Below are 14966 nucleotides of genomic sequence, written 5' to 3' on the forward strand. Positions count from 1 at the left end.
GATTGTTAGTCATTGTTTTTGAAATTTTCATTTTTCAAACGAGCAAATAAATTCTGCATAAATTGACAAATATCTTGTTATTATTAAAAATGTTGTTCTATCCAGATAACAAAGTGACATCAGGCCAATGTTGGACCATGTACTGTTCTGTTTGACAGACTTTTGGTTGATTGGCCTAATATAATTTTATTCATTTGAACAGACTTTCAGGCAATTTTACATCCACATTGTCAATGTTGGTACAACTTGCCCAAAACTGGGCAAACTCATCACAGTGCTCTATATGCTGTGCCCGAACAGACACCTAACAGTTATTTTGCTATTTGGGAAGAAAGAAATTTATTTGAGAAGATGGACAATGTATGCAAAAAGATCCCTCTAGCTATCTTTTATTATTCTCACACACACAACTCAAATACATTAATAAAATTTAATGAACCTCCAATGGACTTCTCAAAACAGAGCCCTGAATAACAAATAGTAGCCGCTTTGTTAAGATGACAGTCAACAAGCTGACAGTCAACAAATCCTACTGCTTTTTATTCAAAGGAAAACAGGTTTTTGTTGGATTTAAGCCATGGATTTAATTCTTATGATCCTCTACTGTCGGTCACTGAAAGCTCATAACGTGGAAGCAGTTAAACAGCGACAGGGTAACGACTAGTGTTTTGTTTTTGTTTCTCCCGGTGGTTTCGATTCTAGTGAATCGAAACTTAGACTCGGTATTTAAAGGAGCGCAGAACAGCGTCCTGTCAGAACAGAACAAGGACAGGAGACAGGAACGAACACAACCGGTAGGTTTGACAGCTTTAGCTCAATCTTGTAATCATAGCCACACTATTAGACATGATTTTAAGTGTATTTTCATTTGTCTTCTGTAATCCCTCGGAAACAGCGAGACAGACAGACAGACCGGAAGTATGTGTTTAACCATGTAGATGTCGTGAATTTGTTTATTTTCACATGTACTGTCATGACACAGAGACACATATTATATGTAGATATATAGATATATATAAACATTTTCTATTTAAAGTGTATGTATGATACTGTATTCGGTGTTTTGATTATGTATGTCAATGTTCGCTGAATGAATCAGTAGATGAATCATTTCCTGATAAATGAACCCGTGCTGACTCACTGGCGTCATGTCCAAATGATGCCTACAGGGCGGATGATAACCGGTACACGTTGATATACATAACCTCTTTATTTAAAGACAAACAGGACTGGATCACTATTTACGTTTTAAGTGAAGGAGTGGTTTCATTTGCATGTATTTTACTGGGCGACTCTGCTCACTATTCAATATAATAAGATGCTAAATATTGGTGAGTTCACACGCCACCTGCTGTTATCTGGTGTAGTGACCATAGGGAAGAAAGATGAAACATGAACAAATCCCTTTATAAAATGATTTTTAGAGTATATTTTGAACAGAGATTTCTTTATTTATGGTATCATTAAGTACAAATGCACAGTATTGTTGAACAGTAAAAACAAACACACACACACACACACACACACACACACACACACACACACACACACACACACATTGTTGGTTAGTGCTCATGATATCATAAATAATTAATTCACATAGGCTTTTTTATCTTTCATTTTGGTTGTACTACATGTAGCAATTCCTAATAGGAATTACTAATATTCATATATGTTAAGAATAAAGGAATTAAAGACTGTAAAAGATGCATAAAAATGTCATATTATCATGATCAATTTCTAATATTCAAAATAGCATGCATCGTGCCCCCTAAAATAAGACAGTGGTTACTTGTGAAGAATGTGATGGTGGCATGTGATGGACAAATTTAATGATTCTTGTTTTTCTTGCAGAGCATAACGACTTGATAACCCTGATGACCAATGGATAGTTGCCCAAATGTACAGCAAAGTCGAGGTCCTGCTTTCCTCTTTCTTTTTCATCTATGGCTCCTTTATACTATAAACTATTGTTGCTTATTTTGCATTAAATCTATGACAAACAATTAATATTTTCAAATTTTGTTTACATTTTATTGATACAGATCAAGAAAGAGATGGAGGTGATAGAGATGGCAGAAGAGGAGGTTTTGGAGGTCGACCAAGAGGAGAACACAGACGAGGAGGTTCTGGCGGTCGACCAGGAGGAGAACAGAGAAGAGGAGTTTCTGTAGGTCGACCAGGAGGAGAACACAGGAGAGGAGGTGCAGGAGGAGAACACAGAAGAGGAGGTGCAGGAGGACGACCAGGAGGAGAACACAGAAGAGGAGGTGCAGGAGGACGACCATGGGGAGAAGATAGAAGAGGAAGTGCTGGGGGGAGACCGGAATTAGGTGACAGAAGTGGAGGTGCAGGGGGAAGACCGGGTTTAGGTGACATAAGAGGAGGTTCAAGGGCAAGATCAGCTGTGGGTGACAGAAGAGGAGGTGGCAGACAAGAGAATGAAAGAGGTGAGAGGAAAGGAGACAACAGAGAGAACCGTAGGCTAGAAGCATCAAGGGAAAGAGCAGGAGCGGAAGGTGGTCAACGAGGAGAAAGAGGTGGAGGACAATTACAGAGAGGAAGAGGGGGCCATATGAGAGGAGGGAGTAGAGATGGTCCGTCTGAGGTACGGAAACTTGGGTACAAAACACTGGAGGAGCTTCTGGAGAAAGATGTATCTGTTGTGGTCATTACTCTCTCATCCAATGCAGGCCTGCAGCCTTTGCTGATGGAGACAGACATGCGGCCGGACCTCGTACAACTGCTCTGCCAGGTTCTCTGCAAAGCTTTTCAGTCTAGGTATGATCGCAGAATAGTGCTACACTTAGCACAGGTGGTAAAGGACTCTAGCTTCTTCCACACTGTGCTTCCTCACTATGTTACGGGAATTATGACTGATCATGTTCCTGCTCGAGGACAGCAGTATCCTCAGCACCTGAACAACATTATCAACCTCATGTCTGGTATGCTCAGCATGTTTCCATCCAGCTCCATCTGTACCATCTCAATGCTGTTGGCGCTTGTGAAAACAGTTGTCAACCATCTGCGAGCTTCTGGCATAGATATTCTGCACACAATTGATGAAGGACTGGATAAGATCCAAAGCATGGTGGAACACCTCCAAGAGAAAGCAAGAGATGGGACCTTGAGATCAGACAACTACACAGTTCTCATTGGCAATGATGACACTCCAGAAGGGGAAGATGACTTCAGGAACATGACCATTTACCCAACTCCTGAAGAATTCCGTCAGGACAAGAAACCTTTCCTGCGGGCTAACATTATGTCAAAAAGTTACCCCAGTACCCATATCTACCTGGATACACATTTTAGGCTTCTGAGAGAGGACTTTGTAAGGCCATTACGTGAAGGTATAAGAGAGTTACTGCAAAGCAAGCAAGATGAGACCCTCAGTGGCATGCCAATAAGGAAGAAATGCTTCGATGATATCAGGGTGTACTTTGACACTCGATTGGTCATTCCTCTCTGCACTCCCACAGGCACTGCCTATAGAGTGCAATTTGACACTCGACCCCTTAAGGTGAGAGGATAATAAATCTGAACTTAATGCGTACATGGTATTTCATATTTGTAAATAAAACTAACACACTAGGTTCTTTCATGTTTCATTTTAAATGTATACAATTTCCAGAGAAGTTAGAAAATAACTAGTTTGCTCTGCACTAATTCACAGTTTGTTCGTTGGGAAAATTCCAAGCGGTTGCTGTATGGGTCCCTGGTCTGCTTGTCTATGGACCAGTTTGAAACGTTCCTATTTGCTACGGTAGCTGACCGTGACCCCAAAGACCTGAGAAACGGCCAGGTGCTGTTGAGTTTTTCTAGAAACAGTCGAGCTCAACTGGCCACTGTCCAGTCCTCTCATTCTTTCCTGATGGTTGAGACCACGGCCTACTTTGAAGCCTATCGCTATGTCCTGGAGGGGCTTCAGGAACAAGATGAGGACGATCTCCCTTTTCAGAGGTATACACTGTAAATGAAATAAATAAGAATTTAGTTGATCTGTTTATAAGACAATTCTTAATTATTCATGGTTAGTGAAACATAGAATATGTCCTGTGCCCTCTAATAGTTATTGTTTGTTGAATATGTACAGATATCTCACATAATATCCATTTGCCAGATAGATTGACTCTCTCCGTAATGATGCTTTCTATACCGTTTGACATCCTTTAAAATGATAGTGGACACTCCTTTAATCAATTCAGAGTCAGTATGTTAGAGATGATGTGGGTCTGGCCGAAAACATTGCAAAATTCTATACTCCAACACTTTTCCACCCCAAAATTACCCTGTCGTCAATTTTCTCTGTTGCCTTTTAGATACATTGTAGAATGTAACTCAGATGTCCGTCCACCAGCATACTTTATGGAGGGGGAACGAACTTATGATCTTACCTGCATCGCAGCAGATGGTCATACGAGCAGTGTGAAACCATTTATCCCACTCAACCCTACTTCCTGGCCGACTGAAGAGCAACTGGGTCTTGATAAGAGCCAGCTTGAAGCCCTTAACCTGGCCCTAACCAAGGAACTGGCCATCATACAGGGTCCACCAGGCACAGGTAGATTTACTATTCCTGGCAGTTTAATTTGAAGCATAGCTCCCTTAAACTTTCAAGTGTGTCTTCAGAACTAGAGGAAAATGCTAACTGGGATTGTAACTGGGACTCTGCACCAGGGGCAGCTGTCATATAGCAGGATCAGAGATTCTATTATGTATATAAAGATATTAAATTTTGACATAATACATGCCTGGGCTTAAAAGATCTGGATTTACCTGTGCCATGTTTTTTTCTTTGCAGGGAAGACACACGTGGGTCTAAAAATTGCTAAGGCCCTGCTAAAGAACAGTAGGGTGTGGTCTGCTAATTCTCCTATGCTGGTGGTCTGTTACACCAATCATGCTCTAGACCAGTTTCTAGAAGGTACTATATGGCTAATGCACTGCTCATTGCTTTCTGCAAATAATTTTGCAGTTTTGTACAAATATTTGTATTGTATTTCTCTTTGTATAAATTTATATATGTTGCATTTGATCATTCTTTAAGATCGGAAAAACTGGTTTTAAATACAATATACTGTATAGGATCCTGCAAGTTTTGCAATAAAGCAGTCATGTTGTGTTTGTCTCAGGTATCCAGAGTTTCTTGAAGAAAGGTATTGTAAGGGTTGGTGGCCGCAGTAACAGTGAGGTCCTGAAGCAGTTCTCTCTGCGTGAGCTGACCAGGTTGCCACACGTCCGCAGAAACCTGCCAGCACACCTGAGGAACGCATTTTCTGAGGTGCCACATTAAGTTTTTTCTTCATAAAAACATTTTACAATGTCCAATGTTCATTTTTTAGTTTAGTTTTCAGTTTTAGTACATATAGTATTTATAGTATATACACTGAAATGTCAAAAGTTTCACTTGAAATTAAAACAGAATTCTCAGTAGTAGAGCAGCTTCTGTCTATTTTCATATTTTCAGTTTCTCCAACAGTTCAATCTCTTAAATTTGACTCTGGTTTCCTTTCCTAACTTGAAATGTAAGGGTTTGAATTGAATTTGTTTATTGTATATAAACTAATATATAAAGTCCTGATGATTTTCCACAGATCCATAGGGAGATGAACGATGCACAGAACCATTTAAAAATACAGACGAGTTATTTAGAATGCATTCAGCGTGGAGTCATTAATGAGACCTTCCTGCAAAAGTACATATCTGACGAGCACTGGGATAGTTTGACTCTGCAGGTCAGTCGAAACTGCTTTATTTTATTAAACAAAGGTAAATCTGTAAATCGGGTACCTAGTTGCCATTATTATTATTATTATTATTATTATTATTATTATTATTATTATTATTATTATTATTATTATTATTATTATTTGTAGTAGTAATAATAGTGGTTTGGGTTTTTGATAATTTTGCTTGTGTGTGTGTGTTAGGCTGTGATACCGGGGGGATTTGAAAGAATAGGAAAGAAGCAATCACTAATCATGGAATGGCTTTGCCTTGGAGGGGTTCAGCAGCAAACTAGCAATGATGAAGCAGGTAAAAAAAAGAAAAACTTCATTTTGTGTTTGTGAGTGTTTATGATCCTTTATGCTCACAGTGCAGATCTATTTCTTTTTTCTAGCACTGCTAGACATTCATTTCTGATTACAGAAGGCACCATAAAATATATTTACTACTTGCTAAAATATTATTATTATTCATGTTACAATTCTCCTACTGCTGTTACTGGTTTAAAACAGTTACAGTGGGGGAAAGAATTATTTGATCCCCTGCTGATTTTGTAAGTTTAATCTCTTACAAAGAAAGGAACAGTCCATAATTTTTTATGGTAGACATATTTTAACAGACCGAGACCGAATATCAACAAAGTAAAGGTTATAAATGGATTTTTATTTGAGTAAATAGGTATTTGATCCTCAAGTAACACATGACTTAATACTTGGGTGAGAAACCATTGTTAGCAAGCACAGTGGTCACACAGGTATGCACACATCTCAGGATGGATTTTGGTCCACTCCTTTTTACAGATACTCTCCAAATAATGAAGGTTTTGAGGCTTTCGCTTGGCAACTCAACGTTTCAGGCACTTCCACAGATTTTCTATGGAATTAAGGTCTGGAGACAGACTAGGCCACTCCAGGATCTTAATATGCTTGAGCCACTCCTTTGTTGCCTTGGCTGTATGGTCTGGGTCAATGTCATGCTGGAAGACTCATCTTCAGTCTTCTGGCTGAGGCCATTAGGTTCGCATCCAAGATTATATGGTGCATAGCCCCGTTCATAGGTCTGGTGGTCCCAGCTCCTGTGAGATCATTAATAAGCTTCTCTGGTGCAATTCTGGGATGATCCTTCACCTTTTTTAGAATCATCCTTACCCCACGAGGTGAGATCTTACATGGAGCTCCAGAGAAAGGGTGATTGAGTTGTATTTCTAACATTTTCGAATTATTTCATGTCTCTTTCTCACCAAGCTTCTTGCTGATGGTCTTGAAGCCATTCCAGCTTTGTACAGGTCTACAATCTTGTTCCTGACATCCTTTGACAGCTCTTTGGTCTTTCCCATGATAGAGGCGAGACTTGATGAAATACAAATTAATTTATATTCCTTGTTTAATGTGGTGCGAAGCCCTATTGTTTTTGCTCGGGTTTATTAGGGCCCGAGCACCGATGGTGCAAAGCCCTATTGTTTTTGCTTGGGGTTATTATTTTTATTTATGTATTTATTTTTTGCACACATTGGCCAATTGGGGTCCCTAAACATGCTCGAAAACTCTTGAAATTTGACACACGTCAGAGACGGGCGACGCTAGGCTTGGGCAAAAGCTTTAATACGGGCATGGCAGAGGGGCTCTGTAGCGCCCCCTGTAATGAAAAAACAAACATTTGTGCACAGATCGGGCAATTATGTACGCACATGTACGAGAGTTGGTACGCATATAGATCTCATCAACTATGAGCTCTGCCCAACAGGAAGTGGGCCATTTTGGATTATTTCATAATTGCATGCGGTGAACTTTTAAGTAGTCCTCCTAGGGAATTCATGCGATTGACATCAAATGTGGTGAACATGATGCCGAGACATTGCACTTGCTAAATTGCGAAGGGATTTTTGATATCTCGAACGGTGCTGCCATGGCGAGCGCCGAAGTTATGGCGCATTCAAAGAAACAGGAAATGTCTAATATCTAAAGCAAAAAATGTCTTATTGGGATGACACGCGGTGTGTATGTTCGACCAACGATTCAGATCGCATCGATGTGCCTATTGTGAATCTCGGACATAGCGCCACCAACAGGCGCCAGGAAGTGTGTCAGTCACAAAGGTGGCAGCTGCATGCGGTAAACCTTTAAATGCTCCTCCTAGAGGGCTCATGCAATTGAGACCAGACTTGGCCACCATGATGCAGAGATATTAGAGATGCGAAATTGCGAACAGATTTTTGATATCTCAAACACTGTTGCCATGGCATCATGTCAAATTTTACTTTTATTTCAAGCATATTTAAGGCTTTTGGCATGCTTAGATTAACTTGAAATTTTACACATACGTCACATTTGTCGGCTGTTAGGTGTGGACAAAAAGGTCAGACAAAGGTGTATCTCTTAAGTGGCTCACTAGCACCCCCGTTTGTCTAAAATGTGGGGTTTCATTTACCCACAGTCCCCAAATGGTTCAGTAACAACGTAAAATAGTCCACTGATATTTACCCAATTGATGCACTTGCCCACGTGCATTGTTTTCTGGGAGGCACCGTATAGCGATAAAAAAACGCAAGGGCCCGCCATCGCTGCTTGCAGCTATATTTGTTGTTATTAACTCTCTCTATTAAAATAAACCTAGAATGAAAATTCTAAACCATTATTTTCTTTGTAAGGTGGTAAACTTACAAAATCAGCAGGGGATCAAATAATCATTTTCCACACTGTTAATTGTCTTATATTAATTGTTATGCGTTAATATGTCTATAATAATTAAAGTAGTATTTGTGAATGTTAAGTAAATGTGATATGAACTACTCCGACAACTATACTGCCATTATTAACAGACATAAAGCAATAACAAATGAATAAGAATCTATGCAAAGTGAAACCAATTTTCTTTGCTGTCATTCTTATTGTATGCTTAAACACCATTAATAAGGTATTAAACAAATAATCCACAATGAATAATAAACCTAGCTATAAAGTGTAATCCTTTTTTATAAATTCTATATAACCTTAACATCTGAATACATTACTGCATAATATGTTTTTGAAAATTCATTATTTGTATAGTCTTGATAAAATTGTAACCAAAACTATTTTTCCTTTGTTCTTTATTCTTTTAGAAGGAGCTTTACCTGGTTTTTATTTTCATACTAACACCTTTTCTGTCTCCAGAGTCAAATGATGAGTGGGAACCAGAAGAGGAAGAGCAGCTGTTGGAAATGGATGAAGAGGCAGCTCTGATTGAGGCTGACAGAATCCTGGATGATTCAGACCCTAAGGCCAGAGACCGCGATGAACGCAGGAGGGAGAAAGAGACCATAGAAGAACTGTCTGAGAAAATGCTGGCCATAAACCTACATCAGGCTGAGGAACAACCTTCACAGGGACAAGGACAGGGACAAGGACAGGGACAAGTTGATGACGAAGGGTGGGAGGTAGGAATTTTCTGATAAAATCCTAATAATAATCATAATGAGTGCAATATGAGTTAACATAAGCAAATGTAAAGTTTTTCCCTTCAGGTTAGGAGATTAATTAATTAATTAATACTGGTGTTAATTAATATTGGTTTTATCCTTAGAAACTCCACTCACAAACTCAGTTTTCCATTTAAATGCTAGAAATTCGCATCAAGCCTGTACTCAAATCATTGTATAATCATCCATTTATTATTCATTCATTGTTAACTAGCATTTTCATATATAGAATCCTTCGTGCATATAAACGTTTTCGTATATATACTCAAATTATTTGTGAAACCCGTGGTAGGTGTTATGAATGCCACAGGTTTAACAGCAAGATTTATACAAGGTGATATCAAGTATTGTAGCTCTGTGAAAATACCAACACCACAATATTGACTGTGTGTGTGTGTGTGTGTGTGTGTGTGTGTGTGTGTGTGTGTGTGTGTGTGTGTTCAGGTGCAAAATCACCAGAAAAAGAAATTAAAGAAAAGGGTCAAGTGGGAGCTGAGAAAGAGCGATGTTATGAGCGAAGAAGAAGAGCAGAAAGTGTGGAATGTATGGGAGTTTAAACTAAATGACAGATGGAGACTTTACCGGTAATTATCTCCTATACCAATTACAAATAGCTCTCAAAGTACCCTAATAATTGTGTGAACTATGCAAGAGAACCCAACCAGAACATTTTTTCAAAATTTAATTGAATTTAAATTAAGCTTAATTTAAATAAAAACCTCTAATCTTCGATTGTAAATGAATTTAAACAATCATTCATGCTTCACGTTTTTTCCTGTCATTTTCCCCATTTGTTTCGCTCTTTCACTTTCTCACTCAATAGCCTCTGGATGTTGCGGTATCACACTGACCTTCGTATGAAAGCTCTCCAGGCTGAACAAGTCTATCAGGATGCCGCAGAGCGCCTTGCTGAAGTTCGCCGCCACGAGGATCTGTGTGTGCTCAAAAATGCCAGAGTTATTGGCATGACCACCACAGGGGCAGCCAAATACAGACAGGTCCTGCAGGAGCTCAAGCCAAGGCTGGTGATTGTGGAGGAGGCAGCTGAAGTCTTGGAGGCCCACATTATTACCACACTAAGCAGAGACTGCCAGCACCTCATTCTGATTGGAGATCATCAACAGGTACCACCGACATGTAGCACATATCATTCACTAAAAAGTGGGTCACAGGGGAAAAAAGATTAATCCTGAGCATGTAGGCATGGTATAATGGTATACTCTTATATGGTAGACTGGTAGATCTTAAAAAATGTTTAATATTTGTAAAAAAATGTTTTAAATTTATGCATGGCATACAATCGACATTTCATCATTCACTTGACTTTAAATAAATGATGACTATAATTTTACTGGTAAACTTAAATGTACCATATACCAGAGGTGGGAGTAAGTCACAAGTAAGTCTCAAGTCATGAATGTCAAGTCAAGTTGAGTTTTTTAATATTTGTCAAGCAAGTCTCAAGTCTCAAATTTGCGACTTAAGTCTGACTCGAGTCAACTTGAGTCCCCCACCTCTGAGTCATTAAACTCAAGTCAGAGTCAAGTCATAAGTCATGGAGGTCAAGTCAAAGTCAAGTCGAGTCTTTTTTAAAAAATTTTCAAGCAAGTCTCAAGTCTCAAATTTGTGACTTACAGTAAGTCTGACTCGACTTAAGTCATATGACTCAAGTCCCCCATCTCTAACATATACTACAGGTTAAAAAAAGACTGGTGTATATGCTCATGTATTTAAAAATATATACTGTTAAATTACATTTGCCAAAAAAAAAAAAAGGTGTAACAGTAAAAATAAGCATTTAGCTCATTTTTGCTTTTGTTATGGTGAATTCTTACACTACACACGTCTAAGGTTTCTGCGCTCCATTGGAAAGTTAAATCAGGTGGGCCAGATTATTTGAAATCAAAACGAATGATTCCTCATAATTTGTACTATAAATTGATATGATATCGATTGAACATAATAACACATATTACTGTATAAATAACCACTGATCATTTCCCATAGCTGATGTGTATGATTCAGATTAATTTGGTTCACTTATGTTTACAGCTGAGACCTAGCGCCACAGTGTACGAACTAGCCAGAAATTTCAACCTGGAGGTGTCTATGTTCGAGAGACTCGTCAAAGTTGGTTTTCCTTTTGTGAGACTTAACTACCAGGTGAGCTAATAAATCCATACATCATGCACATTTTTTTTTTTACATTTTCTCAAATGTTTATAACTAAGTTTATCTTTCAAATCTATTATTTTATATATATATTTATATATATATATATATATATATATATATATATATATATATAAATACACATACAAAAATACATGTGTGTATATATATATATATATATATATATATATATATATATATATATATATATATATATATATATATATATATTACTCATTATAAATGAGGGTTTCTTATTCATTTTCTTTATAAACATGTTACTACAGCATCGTATGAGGCCAGATATTGCTCGTCTTTTGACTCCTCATATCTACTCAGAGCTGGAGAACCATGCTTCTGTACTGGAGTATGAAAACATCAAGGTCAGTTTTTTTTTCATGATTAAAAATGTAATTGTACACTGAGAAATCTCTGTACATAAAACATTTCTTCAATAATATCAAGAACAAATACTTGCTTGATTATAGACTAACCTGTCATTTATTCCTTCTTGTAGGGAATCTTTACAAACATCTACTTCATTGACCACAAGGCCCATGAGGAGGGAATAAGGGATGGACGAAGTCATCAGAACCTTCATGAGGCACTTTTTGTGGTGGAACTCTGTCGATACTTGTTGCGTCAGGAATACCAGCCCTCTCAGATTACCATCCTTACCACATACACAGGGCAGCTCTACTGTTTACGCAAGATCATGCCCTCAGCTGAGTTTTCAGGGGTCAAAGTTCATGTCGTTGATAAGTATCAAGGTGAAGAGAATGATATTGTCATATTGTCATTGGTGCGCAGTAACCCGGAGGGCAAGGTTGGATTTTTGCAAATACCAAACCGCGTGTGCGTAGCACTTTCTCGTGCCAAGAAGGGACTATACTGTATTGGGAACATGGATATGTTTAGCAGGGTGAAGCTGTGGAGTAATATACTTCACACCCTGAGGGAGAAAGATCAAGTAGGAAGTTCTTTGACACTGAGCTGTCAGAATCATCCCGAAACACGAACCCCAGTGTCATCTTCAAAGGACTTTACAAATGTCCCCGAAGGTGGGTGCAACAAGCCCTGTGAGTTTCGTCTGGACTGTGGCCATGTCTGTTTGCGCATGTGCCACCCTTATGATGCTGACCACAAGAAATACAAGTGTACCAAAGACTGCCCCAAAGTGCTGTGTGAGCTTGGGCACAAATGTCCCAGACGGTGCTATCAAGAGTGTCGTAAATGTGAGGTACTTTTAGAGAAAGTCGTTCCAAAATGCCAGCACAAGCAGAAAATGCCCTGTCATCAGAAACCAGAAGAATTTGTCTGCATGGAGCCATGTGAGAAAAAGCTGGAATGTGGACACCTATGCCAGGCACACTGTGGTGAGAAATGCACTGTGTATTGCAAAGTACCAGTTTCTATGGAGTTAAAATGTGGACATACCCAGAAAGAACCCTGTAGCTCCTCAAGGAGCCTTCTATATGAGCCAGCCTGCAGGACCCCATGTAACACAATCCTGAAATGTGGACATTCTTGCTCAGGGACTTGTCACAAATGCTACCAGGGTCGCCTCCACAAATCTTGTAGACAGAAATGCCAGCAAATCCTTCCATGCTCACACAAGTGCTGTGTGCCATGCTCAAAGTTCTGCCCACCATGTACCCTCAAGTGTCAAAATCGTTGTGTTCACAGTGTGTGCATGAAAAAATGTGGAGAACCTTGTGTCCCTTGCATGGAACCCTGTAAGTGGCAGTGTCTACACCAGAGCTGTAGCAAACTCTGCCATGAGCCATGTGATCGTCCACCGTGTTCAAAGAAATGTGACAAGTACTTGCCCTGTGGACATCCTTGTATAGGTCTTTGTGGAGACCCTTGTCCAGATAAGTGCCGGATATGCCATCGTGATGATGTGATTGAGATCTTCTTTGGTAATGAAGATGAGCCAGATGCTTGCTTCATACAGCTAGAGGACTGCAAGCATATCATCGAGTCTACTGGCATGGACCGGTACATGGGCATGGATGAGGGTGAGGAAGCTGATCTGGATCAGCGAGCTATCCGGCTGAAGGAGTGTCCCAGGTGTCGAACTCCTATTCGTAGGAATGTGCGCTATGGTGCCCACATCAACCGCAGCTTGGCAGAAATTGAGAAGGTAAAGGAACAGATCAATGGTCCGCAATCTGACAATAAGAATAAGCAAGATGAACTCCAGTTCCTTTTGGAGAGGCAGAGAAACTTAATGGAGCAACTTCCTGAAGAGTACTTAAATATCACTGAGAAACTTCAGAAGTCTGGCTTATCTCTTCTAGACCTCTGGTACCAGGAGAACTTGATAACATTCCTGGAGAGCCTTGGAAAGCTAATGAAGGTGCAAAAAGATCACATGTCTTCAGTTGTGGGTGATTTCTTCTCACTGCGAGTTAAGGAGTGTCTCAAATTCCTGCTTGATGTATCTCAGAGATTCTCTGATCAGCAAATCCATGATCTAGAACATGAAATGAAGAGGCTTTCCTACCTAGGCGAGCTCAATGTCCGTTGCAATATAGCCAGTAACATTGTGCTGGGGGTGAAAGTCAATGCAGAGGTGACACAAGCAAGACAGATCCTAGAGGACACTCGGCCATTCACTGAAAACGATGCAGATAAGGTGAAGGAGATTTTAAAAGAGCTGGAAAGTAAGCTTCCAAAAAGTGGCCTGGGTGTCACTGATGAAGAAAGGGTGATGATTGTTAAAGCTATGGCTCTCCCTCAGGGACACTGGTATAAGTGTCCTAATGGGCATGTATATGCAATCGGAGACTGTGGAGGTGCAATGGTACGTAGCCAGTGTCCTGAATGCAAAGCAACTATTGGTGGAGTCAACCATACTCTCACAGAGGGTAATGATGTAGCCAGAGAAATGGATGGAGCACAGCATGCTGCTTGGTCAAATGCTGCAAATTTGAACAATTTTAACCCAAGAGGTTTTTAAAATGATTTGCCCACCTTGCACTGAAATTACTGAAATTTTTATGTATATAATGTATATAATGCTGAGTCAATGAGCTGAAAGTCAATATTAACATTCCTTATTCTCTAAAATGTAAGACCTATACACATATTTACCAATGTAGTGCACCTTTTTAGTTACGCATTAAAGTTTTAGAAACACATGAAATAACCTGTTGCTGTATGAAAAATAAATGTTAAAAATAAAAGAATTGCTGATGTATATTGCACATACTTTTCATGTGTTTTTTTCTCTATACCAGTAGGGGGCAGGGTTGTACTGATGAAAGTAACTTTTTGTGACAAACGAAATCCATGGTTGCTTTACTTGCATATGCTGATGTTGATGTGTCTGAGTGTGTTTGTGTAATCATCTGCTTATTTTTCTCCATTTTATGTCATTACTAATATTACTCTCCCACTTATTCATGCTATCTACACGGTCTATCTGTGCTGTAAACTATGTACTGAGACCTGCTGTGCATTCATTGGCTTTTTGAGCCTCACAGATTTACTATATCATAAAATGGCTAGACAAGGTCAGCAAATTTATCTTACCCTCTGAGAAAACATTGCAGCACTTCCATTTAACCTGCTTTGTGAAAGTGTGTATCAGTTTATTACA

The 14966-nt window shown here is 39.3% G+C and overlaps 1 protein-coding gene across 1 annotated transcript; it reads left to right on the forward strand.

Annotated features, from left to right (window-relative positions):
* The first annotated feature begins 658 nt into the window (after positions 1–658).
* Positions 659–14571, forward strand: znfx1 (zinc finger, NFX1-type containing 1). Its single transcript, XM_027146751.2, has 15 exons — positions 659–794; positions 1855–1918; positions 2046–3523; positions 3677–3963; positions 4323–4564; positions 4805–4927; positions 5136–5284; positions 5598–5738; positions 5934–6039; positions 8883–9145; positions 9632–9771; positions 10011–10311; positions 11240–11350; positions 11647–11742; positions 11877–14571. The coding sequence occupies exons 2-15, from the start codon at positions 1885–1887 to the stop codon at positions 14322–14324; spliced, it is 5919 nt and encodes a 1972-aa protein (XP_027002552.1). The 5' UTR covers positions 659–794; positions 1855–1884; the 3' UTR covers positions 14325–14571.
* Positions 14572–14966: the final 395 nt, after the last annotated feature.

Source organism: Tachysurus fulvidraco, chromosome 5 (assembly GCF_022655615.1).
Source record: "Tachysurus fulvidraco isolate hzauxx_2018 chromosome 5, HZAU_PFXX_2.0, whole genome shotgun sequence".
NCBI lineage: Eukaryota > Metazoa > Chordata > Actinopteri > Siluriformes > Bagridae > Tachysurus > Tachysurus fulvidraco.